This window comes from Danio rerio, chromosome 8, assembly GCF_052040795.2.
Source record: "Danio rerio strain M-AB ecotype USA chromosome 8, GRCz13ab, whole genome shotgun sequence".
Lineage (NCBI taxonomy): Eukaryota > Metazoa > Chordata > Actinopteri > Cypriniformes > Danionidae > Danio > Danio rerio.
The window spans coordinates 25,698,275-25,711,735 of NC_141028.1; the positions used below are offsets into that span (position 1 = coordinate 25,698,275).

The window sequence follows — 13,461 nt, forward strand, 5'->3', positions numbered from 1 at the left end:
ACAAAAACATATTAGCCTTAAGCTAGCTAGTGCTAACCTCAGCCTAACGTTAGCATGTGTGGAATAAGAGACAAGGGGACATGGCGATGACAAAACTGATGTAAACCGACGGACTATGAGCTCATTTGAGTCTCAAAACAACTTAACTTTACGTACGAAGACTGTATCTATATTTGATCAACCGCTGGGAAACTTCGAAGCTGGCCCGTAAACCAAACAGGCTAGTTAGCCAGAACTCGCTTTTTTGCTTTATTAAAGTCTCAGAATTGCGTAACCCACTTACTAAAAAAACATATATGTACATATCAGAGTTATCATATGTTGTAGTTTGTTAAATGATTAATGACATGGTTTTGAAGTCATGTTTTAGTTAACATTTGGTGTGTCTGGCAGGTTGACTTGCCAGTAAGTCTGCATAGATTTCTGTAGTATTTGTCATCATATATATTCTTGATGGCTTATCAACCATATGTTTCATGTATATCAATGTTTCTGGATCAGTTTAAGTTTCATCATAGGTTTTATAAATTTGTAAGCTTTGCTTCAGCATAGTAACTGTAAAGTTAGATATTCAAAAGCTAAATATTAACATACAGTAAGTCAGGAATACATCAGGCAACGCATTTTTCACACAAACACGCAAACACTTTGACTTTGTTTTGCTAAAACATTGTTATTTTTTTAACTAGGCAATAAAAAAACATTTAATCATGGACAAATGTGAACAAGTTATTAGCAACAGAATTTTGTAGATGAAACAGACACTTAAGAAGTTCAAATAAGCTTTTGAAAAGAAAAGTAAACTTGACCTTGTTCACACAGATGACAGACTGTTTTCACTTTGATTATACAGAGTTTACTGTACTATATATGCAAATATTTATTGCGTGGTCATGGTCAATTGTTATTTTGTACAAGATTATCTTGTCATAAATATATTTTTACTTTAGACCAACTTTACTTTTTTTCTCTAATTTGTAAATCAGATTGTAATACAACAACAACAATAATAATAATAATAATTATACAAATTGTAAAGCAAAACAGTTGTTTTATGTTACATGTTTTAAGGAATGAACTTTAAAATAAAATTGCACAAGCTGTATCAGGCATGCATTAATTACAAAATAGAATCTGGACATCAGATAAATCTAAGTTCAAAATGCATGTTTTATTTTGTTGATATATACATGTTTTTACAGAAGGGACTTTGGATTTCTTTTTATCACTCAGAAAACAAGTAAATTGGGAAGTACTATTTAGATAAAAAAAAGCATATTTAGAATTGAATGTTACATAAATTGGAAATGTAATATAGTAAATGTTTGTCTATGTAAATTCTACTAAAGTGGACATTTCTAACTCTTAATAAGAATCAAAAACAATGAGAAAATAAAATGTGAGTTTTGGATGTTCTTCTTCCACTCGTCTGAAAGGAGGCATGTAAAATTAACCACATATCCCAAAACTGATCAGTGGATAGCGAAAAAGAGTGGTTTTCACCTGTAGCAATTAATATGAAGCAACCAAAAGGTCCAAACACTGGTGTATGGCATGTGCATCAGTCAAAACCTCAACACACTGACTTATTTAGTTCGCCTGTGCGGGTCGCCTCTTGCATGCAACCTCAATACAATGCAGATAAGCTAAGAACCAGAACAACTGGTTGCTGACAAGTCTGAACAGTGCCTCAACGCCTTTCTGAACGTTTCATTTACTGTTCAGGTATCATGGGTTAACGTATAGCCTGCACGTGTATGGTAGTGCTGTGTTGTTTTACAAATAGGATAAATGCACAGAAGTGTTGTTCAGCCACTGAAATCTTCCGGCAAAGGATTGATGTGTCTATTTTCAGTTTCATAAGGGACCTTTTACAGCATCGATAATGTAGATTAGCCTGCTTTACTGAGGTGAAGTTGGTTTTATATTCGCATTGGTTCATTTTTGAACAATGACAACCTGTGACGCACTCCCTATATTGTTCAGCATGCTACTCTGAATGTCCGGCATGAAATAGTATGTACGTATGGCTTAGAAATAAGTGTAATTCCTGCAGTCTGCTGGCCAACCTCTAAGTAGTCGCTTTAGAACAAAGCGCGTGAGAGAGTGAGAGCAGCAATCTTTGCATGTAGAGGTCTGCATTCCTGCGCCTGTACCACAGGAGCCACGGGACCAGACTAGATTTCTTGTGACGCGGAAACTTAGAAACCTGAGAATAAAATGGAGTAGCGGTCAGTAACTCGTTTAATTTGAACGGGAGCGGGCGATCTAAGAATATAGAATTCCCAGAGAAAGAGAAAGTGAGCGCGAGAGAGAGAGAGCGAGCACATCCACCGGGCGGATGTGTGTCACTTATAATAGGCTGTCTGGACTCTGTAGCATCCAGCTTATTTAATCGCTCTACATTTAACATTTTTCCTTGTCCCAATTATACCTGCTATGTGTGTTGAAAATAATCCAGATTTGATATATGAAACACAATCTGTAATTGGCAAATATATTGAGTGGATATGTTTGTGTATCTGACCTTGAAAGAGTCCACCAGAAACAAACCTCAAGGCACTCAAGTCTCATCACAATTGGGCAAACAAAACTGACATTTAGCCAACAATACTTGGACAGCCCACACTTTTATCTGTTATCTCTCTTTTGGTAGTGCCTAATTGTAACATGAGATTTTGGGAACCAGAACTAAATTTAGTGGGAACATTCTGGTCGGGTAGAAAACGGGGCGGGAAAGAGTGGGCAGAGGGTGAACAAAGGCTGAACATACAGCGGGAGCGGTCAGGTATGGAATAAAACCTAGCGGGAGAGGGACTAAAGATTCAGTCCTGCGCATATCTCTACTTGCCTGCATGAACTATAGCACATTATGACAAGTTTTGCTAGCTACACAATTACAAACATGCTAGATGTAGTACAGTTTTTCTATTCGGATTGTAGTATTACCATAGTAAAGTACTATAAAGTATTCTAACTGGCGAATGACATGATCTAGTGGGTCTCTCTCATCTGTAATGTGTGCGCTTGTAAATTTAGGTGGCGTGGCCTTGGACGGCAGGGAAGGGATTATGTTTTCGAAGATAATATGCTAACAGATGGCATTTAGGCTGATCACCTACTGCACCTTTAACTTCCGTGGTATTTGTTTTCCTACAATGAATGCGTTTTCAACTTTCTTCAAAATATTATCTTTCTTGTGCATCAGAAGAAAAACTCTAAAACACATTTTGGAACCACTTGAAGAAGAGTAAATAGTGAATAAATTGTCATCTTTGGTGAACTATCCCTTAAAGGTTCTTCCTCCTGCAGAAGAGTTTACCATCTACAGCTACTGGTCCTCTTATCTTCACCATCTTCTGTGCTTAGTCATCCTGAAAAACTGAACAAATATTAAGATTAGAAATTATAATTATAGTTAAATAAATCTATTTATGTTTAATATAAATGATAATTATAGTTAAGATTATAATATTAATAATAATAATTTCCTTCAATTAGCTAAAACACATGTGCTTTCAGAATTATATTACAACCTTGTCTTAGCACTGAGGCACATTTTTGCATGGTCTTGTTTCGGTTTCATCCTTCACTTTCTCACAATTAATGACAGGCTTCCCATAGAAAAGACTGTAGTCATCGGATCTATGGCAGATCAGAAACACCAAATAAAACGTAAATACATCATGAAACACTTGGCAACCAACAGTACGCATGTAGTGGACGTGAAGATGTTTTTCCTCTCTTACTGGTATTCAGAAATGTCAGGAACACACTTTCTGCTTCTGGTTTGTTTGGAGTCTTGCCCACAGTCAGGTTTGCAGTAACTCCACTCGCTCCACTCGGACAAGATAGCTTCCACTGAACACAGACAGAAAGTGTTATCAATTTGGAAGTGGAGTTTACGATCTTAAACTAGGAACAATCATCTTCTAATACCATCATTCAGCGATTTGAATAATTAGCTTAAAATGCAATCATATTCAATTTATGAAATATTGCAAATTCTGATGCTCTGTCCTAATTCTGTACTACAGTATCCAAACATCATTACATCAAAAGAGTAATATGTTAATAGTGTTTAATTAACAAAAGGGATTGTACCTTAATGATTTTCAGTGGACACATGAAATAAATGGTCAATTAAATAAATTAGTTGTATGCTGAATTGTACACCTGTCACTCTCTGAAATTTAATATTAGTTTGGTTAAGAGCTTATTAGAATGAAATAAACTGAATTTGTATATTAAATAGAACATAAACTTACACATTGTGAATACACTTTTAATGTGTGATGAGAATTTTGTGTGTGGTGATGGAAATGACAGTGGTGGAAATGACATTTCAACAGTTTATTGTGAAAAAATGAAAAATAGCTTCACCGATTATCTTTGAATTGATCCTACATGTACACAACACTCTTATCTTACCTTAATTTTGTTTGGTTTTTAAAACATTTTTTAAGGTACAACATGTTTGAAAATGACGTAGAATAAATGTGTTTCCTTATCAAGCAATATTTACCTTGATTTTTCTTCAAGTGTTGTTGATAAAAATTTTAATTCCCTCCATCTTGAACATGTTCTTAGATGACACTGTTCATTTTCATTGACATGAACATTTTAGGCGACATTACAGTGTTGTGGTGGAAATGACACTGATACTGTGTGACAGCTATATTTTGTATAAAAATAATATTGATAATAGTCTCACATTAATAACTATAAAATATTTCACTGGAGCTAAGATACTTATAATTAAGACACATTAATAGATACCAGATGAATAATATTTTAAAATGTTATTTTCATTGTTGAAGTTTAAAACTCTGGGTGTGCAACAAGGTGAAAACAGTGATTTTAACACCTAAAAGGAGTTTGAATAATATGAAAAATACATAATAGAAAGCTAGTAAATCTTTTTAAAGTACATTTTATTGTTAGTTTGATAAAGAAAGTGAAATTTGAACAAATTAAATATATTTTTGGATATTTGATCAAAGGACATAAAAGTGCCTGTAGTTGAAGAATTACCTATTTATACAACCCATAAACAAATATTTTGAATCTTCTCTAAAAGGACAACTATTTTACCCCTTTTACAAGATGTAAGACAAGCCTTTGGTACCACCAGAATGTGTCTGTAAAGTTTCAGCTCAAAATACCTATCAGATCATTTATTATAGCCTCCACAATCTGCTTATTTTGCTGTCTGAGTACAGTGTAGCTGTTTTTATAGCCTGTGGCTGCTTCTCCCTGCCCACCATTCATGTTTGCTTCTCATGCGTCACAGTGGATAAACAGCAGTCAGTAATAGAGACGGACACAGATGAAGCTGATATAGCCCATTAGTCAAAAATACCAAGTAAGTGTACTTCATGTATTTGTGGTGGAGTTTATTCAAGCCGTTCTGAAATGATGAGTCTCCCACACATGCCGTTTACAGTACACACCTACAAACACACATATTAGCGTTTACTGACACTATGCAGCCGTGGTGATTATAGCAGTTAAGATTTTGTGATTTTACTCTTTTATTACAAACATGCTCCGTTTTAAAAACATTTTAAACGTATAAAACTGTGAAAAAAATCATAGAGAGTTGGAACAAATATTTTAATCTGTTTCTTTGGACATGAGTATACATGTTATTATAGAAATATGGCGCCTGTCATTCAATTCAGTGGGCAGGGAAAACCACACTCCTACCTCACGTTGCGGTGGGCCTCAAAATCACTGGGATTTGGGCCCTATTTTAACGTCAGGAAATAAAATATAATAAAAAAAGAGACTTGTTGTGTTTATATTACTCCAATATTAGTGTGGACACACTATACCTACACACAGTTCTGTCCAAACAGCTTACTAAAGTTGATTTACATCAGAGGTGCCCTTTAAATCTTATATAATCATGTTTTTAATTAGTTATTTTTTGCTTGTTTCCACATTATTATTAATTGTATGTATATATATATATATATATATATATATATATATATATATATATATATATGTATATATGTATATATATATATATATATATATATATATATATATATATATATATATATATATATACAATTTTTAAATGGTTTGTACTGTTTGTTTTTTTTAAATGTATTAGACAAAATTTGTGATTTTAGTGATTGTGAAAATTAGTGCTTTTTCTTGGCACTTACTATCACACTTATCAATGTCAAAGCAGCTGCCATGTTCAACAATTTCTCCATCGCAGAGTTTTCCTTCGTGTTCTGTACCAACACAGTCCCGTAATTTCCTTCGGGTTCCCTCCCTGGTTCTGCATGTGATTTTTCTAGTGGATTGCGATTTACAAATACTCCACTCACTCCATTCTGTCCACCTCCCATGTACTGGCAGACAAAAAGAGGGAGAAAATGGTTATGAATTATGAGTTATGAACGCATTAATGTATTTTCTAATACTCTAAGGTCAATTTATAACCAGCGCTTGAATTGACAAAAAGCATCCCCATTGTAAAACCACCGATTAACAAAAGTGAGTGTAATGTAAAACTTATCATGCAAATTATATATATTCAAATTTTCTATTTATGTTAATTTATGACTTACAAACAACGACGATTGACCGATCAGAACTCAGTATTGTCTTAAAGGGGTGGTCCACTACGATATTATATTTTAAACTTCAGTTGATGTGTAATGTAGCTGTGTGAACATAAACAGCATCTCTGAATGTAAAATATTCAAAGTTTAATGCAAAGGGAGACCTTGATTTGTACAGAGTTAGCTTAGCAACGCCTACAATTAACGAATTTTGGGGACTACAAAAAATACTTCCGCCCCCTGTGAGATCACAAAAGTTCGTTATTGCGCATCCCACACTGCGCAGGTAAAGGCCGTGGCTATAGGCGCTGTAACGTTACTGCAGAGAGAGAAATGCCATCCTGCTGTTTCCACAGAGCTGTTCTGTTTCTGTTGTTGGGCTTCCAAATGACACGACCCAAACACAGAAGTGCTTACAGTTCAATATTAATTATGTTCCAGAGAACTATAAAATACATAGCAAGCATGATTTGACAAAACACAGCTTCCAGAATCTCTCCCAGTTCAGTGCTGGATTCAGTTAAAATCTCCTCAAAGATGGAGCAAGGAGACGCTGTGAACTCTGAGTCATGACCTGTAAGTGTTTTTATTTGTTAAAATTGATCATGACATGTACAGTGTCTAACTTTAACGGTGTGTTGTAGCAAAGATGTAAACAACGGGAAATTATGGTAACCGCTAACGACTTAGCTAACGTTACAAATCCATATTTATCAAACGGCTGTAAACGCACACACACACATACACATACACGCACTCTTGGCCAGCACCTGCGTCTCTCTGTGGGAGACGGCAGAGTTTCTCTCTATAGGCAGCTTTGCTATGCGTTTTACAACTCGGACAATAAAGTCGCAAAAGATATGTGAACGATTCATGTTACTTACACAGGCATATTCCGCATATGCATGAAAGACGTCCTGTAACGCGTTGATTTAAAAAAAAAAAATACAGCAATGATTTCCCAACTGGAGTGTAACATCAAAAACAAATCAATCCAGGCTCACAAAGGTCTCATCTCACATCTTGTGCTTTATTCTGTCACCATAGAAAATAACTTAATCCGAGCATGAGAGAAAAAGAACAATAAAAATCTCTCCCGCGCACATGCGCTTCTCGTGTTACAGATACTTCATCGTATACACGCATAAACACACTAAAAGGCACAGAAACAGTTAAAGGAGCCGCATCCCATTTTCACTCGTTACAGACACGTGTTGACTGACTGACTGACTGACTGTTTACACAAAACGCGCGTGCTTGTCAGGGCGTGACGTGGAGCCGATCGGCGAATCACAGCATATTATGATGATGACCAATCAGAGTCACTTGAGGGTGGGCCTTTTAGAGAAACTAGGAAATATGACAGTCGTTTTCATGTTAGCTGAGTAGCTGTGTATAATCAAAGTGAGATTTATGAAAAAATAACACGATTTCCTTCAAGTTAAACATGAGCACACATTGCTTTGCATCTTATTAACACAACCAAGCCTTAAAAATAGCATTCTGGACCACCCCTTTAAGGCACCTAGCACAAAACAGTTTATTGGATCGTTTTATGCGGTTTTCAAAATGTCTAAGAGAGCAATTCAGACGCAACTTTCTGCTTCCCTAAAAAGAAGGGAACCGAAGGTCTGATGTTTAGTTGTTTAATATTATCTATGTATGCTGTACCTGCCTGCTGTAACTGTATTTCAGAACAGTTTATGCAGCTTGACGCGAGTGTAACTTAAGCTATATTCACTGTAAAACACAGTTAAAAGGGCTTGCTAACATTTACTTTAGCGAAAAGTTTCACCGGTAATATCGAAGTTACCGCAGATTTTAGGTCCCTGTTTCTAAAATGAAACTTTATTATTATCGCTAATATCAGAACGCAAATTATGTGATGCATCTTTCAGAATCACTGTTCTCCAAATATTGCACAGTTTTCTCGAAAATGCTTCCAAACAGCTCAGCCGCTGCACATTTCTATACCATGTTTTGTTTATGCTTCCCACATAGCAAAATATTTTTGGCCCATCTCTGCCCCACACAATTTGCCTTTGCTTGGCCCACATGCCGCATTAAATTACGGTACATGACTGGACCAAGTCTGGCTTTGCAGAAGGCAAATATACTGATATTTCTGCAAAATAATTGCTGAAATGTAAAGTTGGTTTGTAGCAAATCAAGAACACGTATTCTTTGCTGCTATTGGTATTTTAACTAGTATTTAATGTTCAATTATTGTTGGGCGACTTACAGTAGGCTTGAGTTGGAGCTTGTGTTTTACACTTGCTTCTATATTACGTGTCTGTGTACTTTCAACTTTTAATATTTTGTTCTATTAAAAATATATATACTTTGTCACCCAATGTCATTTTGTGGTTCTTTTTTTAAAAAAATGGTTCTTATTTTAGGTTCTTCCCAGCAGGCACAAAACGTCAACATAATATTATATTGACGTTGTACCCCAACGTCGTGGGATGTTGCATTTTGTTTGGAAATGAAAATCGGGTTGATGTCAGAACCCAACGTCAGGCCCATGTCCATGTCCAACATCAAACAGACGTTGCATTATAGTCACTTTCCAACACAACCTAAAATACAAAACATCAACGTCTAATGATGTTACAGCTTGACGTTGTGTAGATGTTACCACTATGACGTCTATCAGATGCTGGATTTTAGTTGCCATACCTGACAAATAAATGTCAGTATTTGACTTCAATATGACGTTGGTCTAAGATGTTGGCTTGACGTTAGATTTTGTTTACTTTCCAACACAATATAAAATCAACCAAATATTAACGTCATTTCACATCATTATTTGATGTCCAAAAAATATTGTCCTTAGACGCTGGCAACCTAAATCTAACCTAATATTAACATCTTATGATGTTGTGTGTCTGCTGGGTTGCACATTTATGTAAGCATTAAAAAGTATGGCTCGGATAAGACTTTGTTTGTACACTACTTACTTGGACACTTGGCTAAAGTGCTGCAAAGGCTAGATTTTTGTTCTACGCCATGACATGGTTTACCGCCATGTTTGGGGCTTGGAGAATCACATATCCGTGACTGCATCTGTCGGCCCACTCCACAAGTCACAGAGCAGGCTGAGGAACCTGACCAGGAGCCCCAGCTTCCATCGACTGTGGAGAAGATCCATAAAGCTTAGGTTTCTAAAATTCTCTTGTTATTTTGGGTGGCGTTGTATTAGAACACAAAGCATATTACTTGGGCAAAAAGGCAGTCCACTGCAAGGGCGGGTGTCTTTTTCGGAACCCTCGCAAAATCTGCCAGGTGGAGCGGTGGACGGTGAGGGATTGGTGCACGTCCTTGTACGAACTTCTTTTTGGGTGTTACGTCCTTCCTCGATACAAGTAACTGGGCAGCGACCCCAATTTCCCCAGGTGGACCACCCTCCGTGAGCTAGACATCAAACGAAAGCACGACTTTCATTTCCAGCATCTTCAAAAATAAAGAAACAAAGAAAACTTACACTTACTTGGACAGACTGTGTCAGCGGAACAAGGTTCAATTTCTTGCGGTTCGCCAGAACAGGAGCCTCCACATTTTGGAGCCGGGTTAGAACAGGCTCTTTGCCTCTTTTTTTGTCCATTTTCACACGTTACTGAACATGGCTGCCAGTTCCCCCACTTAGACCAGCCACCGTCCTCTGGACAAACACAAATGTTTAAAACATGAGAAAGACCACAGAAACCAAATGTAAATCAATGAATGTTCTTCTTACCTGGGCAGCAGTCTTTTTTTACACATGGTTTGGTTTGAATAGTTCCTAAATCCTCAGGGTCTGAACAGCTACCATTTCCGTAACAAAACCGTCGCCTTTGAGTAACTCCCTCAGTACAACTGACTGAGCACTGGCTCCAGCTTGACCATTCACTCCATGCCGCATGCCTGCAAGTCAACATAGAAGACTTCACTAAAAGGTTTATCCTTCGTTTGATCTCATTTGTCTCAGTTCAATAATTTCAGTCACCTGAAGAGCTATATTTAAGTCTAATAAATGAAAGCTGTTTCCCCATTCTAGCTGTTAAGCCTTTTTTCTATTAGGGCTTACGTTAAATAATCTTCTAGCTCTTCTCAGTTTATAATGGCAGACTAAGGTTGTCTGAATTTTTGAAACTACAAAAAGTACAATCATCTATCATAAAAGTACAACTCAAGTGGTTTAAAAAGATAGTTCACCCAAATTGATTTACTCAACATTCACTTGTTTCATACCTGTTTGACTTTCTTTCATCTGTTGAACACAAAAGAAGATATTTTGAAGAAAACTGGAAACCTGTTACCATTGACTTCCATAGTATTTGTTTTCTTACAGTGGAAGTGAATGATTTCTGGTTTTCAGTTTTCTTAAATAAGAGCTTCTTTTGTTTTTACGGAAGAAAACTCAAAAAGGTTTAAAACCAGTAAATGGCAAGTAAATAAAAAAAAATTGTGAACTATGCCTTTAATGATTGCTTTCTGAAGTGAAAAATATCCACTTAAATGCACCCATCACATACAATATGTACAGATGATCAAGACGTTCTGCTGCAGTTCAAACCCAGCTTCAGAATGAGGAAGAAAGCTTATTCAAGTGGCTTTGAACATGACATGGTTGTTGGTGCCAGACAGGCTGGTCTGAGTATTTCAGAAACTGCTGATCTACTGGGATTTTCACGCAAAACCATCTCTAGGGTTTAAAGAAAATGGTCCGAAAAAGAGAAAATATCCAGTGAGCGGCAGTTGTGGGTGATTGGTTAAAGACTCTAATAAAAAGAAACGCAACAAAAATAGACCATTTTATTGTGGTCATGTCATCGGGCCAAGAACATTTCCTGCTTGTTATCAAACTATTTCATAACTGTAACAAGAAGCAATTCAATCATAACGTAATGTTAAAACAGCAATCATAACATTATATATAAATATTGGACTCTTTTTTTGATTCTCGGAAGCTGTAAAAATATGAATTGTAAAACAGGAAATACGTTGCGACCGTTTTGTTTACATTCCTCAAAATGGTCTATACTATCACCATTTGATTATTCCAATGCTGCAATGAAATGATGTAGCAACAGACTAGATTTTAAAAAGGTGGGCATATGTACATGCAAATATACTTCAAAACATGATTTACAAAACTGACAGAGTGCATTATACTTTATGATGCTTCATTCATACATTTATTCATTTTCTTTTTGTCTCATTTCGTTTATTAATCTGGGGTCACCACAGCAGAATGAACCACCAACTTATCCAGCATATGTGTTACACAGCAGATGCCCTTCCAGCTGCAACCCATCACTGGGAACACCCATACACTCTCATTCACACACACACTACGGACAATTTAGCTTACCCAATTCACCTGTGCTGCATGTCTTTGGACTTGTGGGGGAAAACGGAGCATGTGGGGGAACTACACGCAGGGAGAACATGGAAACTCCACACAGAAACACCAACTGACCCAGCGAAGGCTCAAATCAGTGACCTTCTATGAGGCGACAGCACTACCTACTGCGCCACCGCGTCGTCATGATGACTTCAATATGTTTAATGTTAAAATCCATGCATGGAAATGATACTTTCAAATAGGCATTCTCGCCTTAAAATCATACACTGGATGTATTTCATTTTAATAATCAACATAGACGCTCAATCACATATTGCGATAGGTTTTGAATTTCTTGTCACACATCAATGAAACTTACCCACAGCTCCTACAAACTCCGTCTGCTTCAGCGAAGCCATAGCTGGGGTTTATGCAACAAAAATCTTTTTCAGTCTCACCCAACAGATCAGCACACTTCCCGGTGGATATGGAAAATGCCGAAAAGCACTGCACCATCTGTGAAGCTTCAGAAAGACACAAAATCACTGAACAGTTGTCTCATTAGTATTTTTATATATATAAATAAATAAATAAATAAATATATATATATATATATATATATATATATATATATATATATATATATATATATATATATATATATATATTTGTATATATATATATATATATATATATAGTATTATTCAATTATCTCAATGATCAATCAGTATTTTCTGATTTCCTGCATAAAGGAACATTATAATTTGGTACAAAATGTAAGTTATTATTTAATGTTTATGCATAACAAATCCAACCTGATTGCTGCACATAAATCCCAAGAAGCAAAATCCACAGCAAATTCGGATTCATGGCTGAATCTGTGTTATGATATCTTTGGTTCTGAATGTGTCAGGACTTGTACACAAAATTCAGAAATGCCTGTGAGTAAAACAGCATAAAAACAACTCCAAACAAATGCTGTCGCAGGTTTTTAAGCAAGAGTTTTAATCATGCAAATAAATAAAGATTCAAACGTTAAGGTCATATATTATAAATATTTTGACCAATTTTTTTGTCCCACTTACCTCGCTTGCTTCCCTTTTTTGTGGCCGTTCAATAGTACTGTGGTCTTTTTAACCCCTTGAATGACTCTTAATAATCTTCTAAACTGTTAATGAAAACAGGGATGGTTAATTGCGAAACATTTAAACCAGCTTCCTTTACGATTTTGCAAAATCATCGGCATTTATCTGATGTTTTACGAGAAAACAATAGTTTCAGTTCCACCCCTGAAACAGTTCAACAGTTGTGTGTGTGTGTGTGTGTGTGTGTGTGTGTGTGTGTGTGTGTGTGTGTGTGTCGCGTACAATCAAATTCCTTCTTTTCAAACTTTGTATAATAACCCAGCAGCTTGCATAAAACAATGTAGCAGATAAAAGCTGCATAATACCTGAAATCTATTAGAGATTTGAGAGCAAAATGTAGGCTACTTACGCGGTCCGTGCATGGCTGTTTCTGGGCTGATGGTCCAGGCTAGGGGGCGTTTAGACA

General features: G+C 36.2%; 1 protein-coding gene across 5 annotated transcripts; it reads right to left on the reverse strand.

Annotated features, from left to right (window-relative positions):
- Positions 1–1,152: 1,152 nt before the first annotated feature.
- On the reverse strand, positions 1,153–13,432 carry si:ch73-237c6.1. Of its 5 annotated transcripts, none has more exons than XM_087262617.1 (12): positions 13,405–13,432; positions 12,996–13,078; positions 12,726–12,825; positions 12,290–12,434; positions 10,321–10,487; positions 10,075–10,245; positions 9,804–9,998; positions 9,545–9,718; positions 6,180–6,371; positions 3,750–3,861; positions 3,537–3,645; positions 1,153–3,374 (listed from the first exon to the last, which is right to left on the reverse strand). In XM_087262617.1, the coding sequence occupies exons 3-11, from the start codon at positions 12,778–12,780 to the stop codon at positions 3,543–3,545; spliced, it is 1,314 nt and encodes a 437-aa protein (XP_087118743.1). In that variant the 5' UTR covers positions 12,781–12,825; positions 12,996–13,078; positions 13,405–13,432; the 3' UTR covers positions 1,153–3,374; positions 3,537–3,542. The 5 variants fall into 5 exon arrangements, with proteins under 5 accessions (XP_087118743.1, XP_087118741.1, XP_087118742.1 ...); XM_087262615.1 differs by having other exon boundaries at positions 1,153–3,382; XM_087262616.1 differs by having other exon boundaries at positions 12,726–12,849.
- Positions 13,433–13,461: the final 29 nt, after the last annotated feature.

Excerpts from the sequence above, each read along its gene's own strand:
- si:ch73-237c6.1 (XM_087262617.1), bottom strand. The coding sequence starts at position 12,780 with ATGAATCCGAATTTGCTGTGGATTTTGCTTCTTGGGATTTATGTGCAG. Across the intron at positions 10,246-10,320 it reads AAAAAAAGACTGCTGCCCAG|AGGACGGTGGCTGGTCTAAG; the intron begins GTAAGAAGAACA and ends GTGTTTGTCCAG. Across the intron at positions 9,719-9,803 it reads TGGACTGCCTTTTTGCCCAA|TCGATGGAAGCTGGGGCTCC; the intron begins GTAATATGCTTT and ends TCTTCTCCACAG.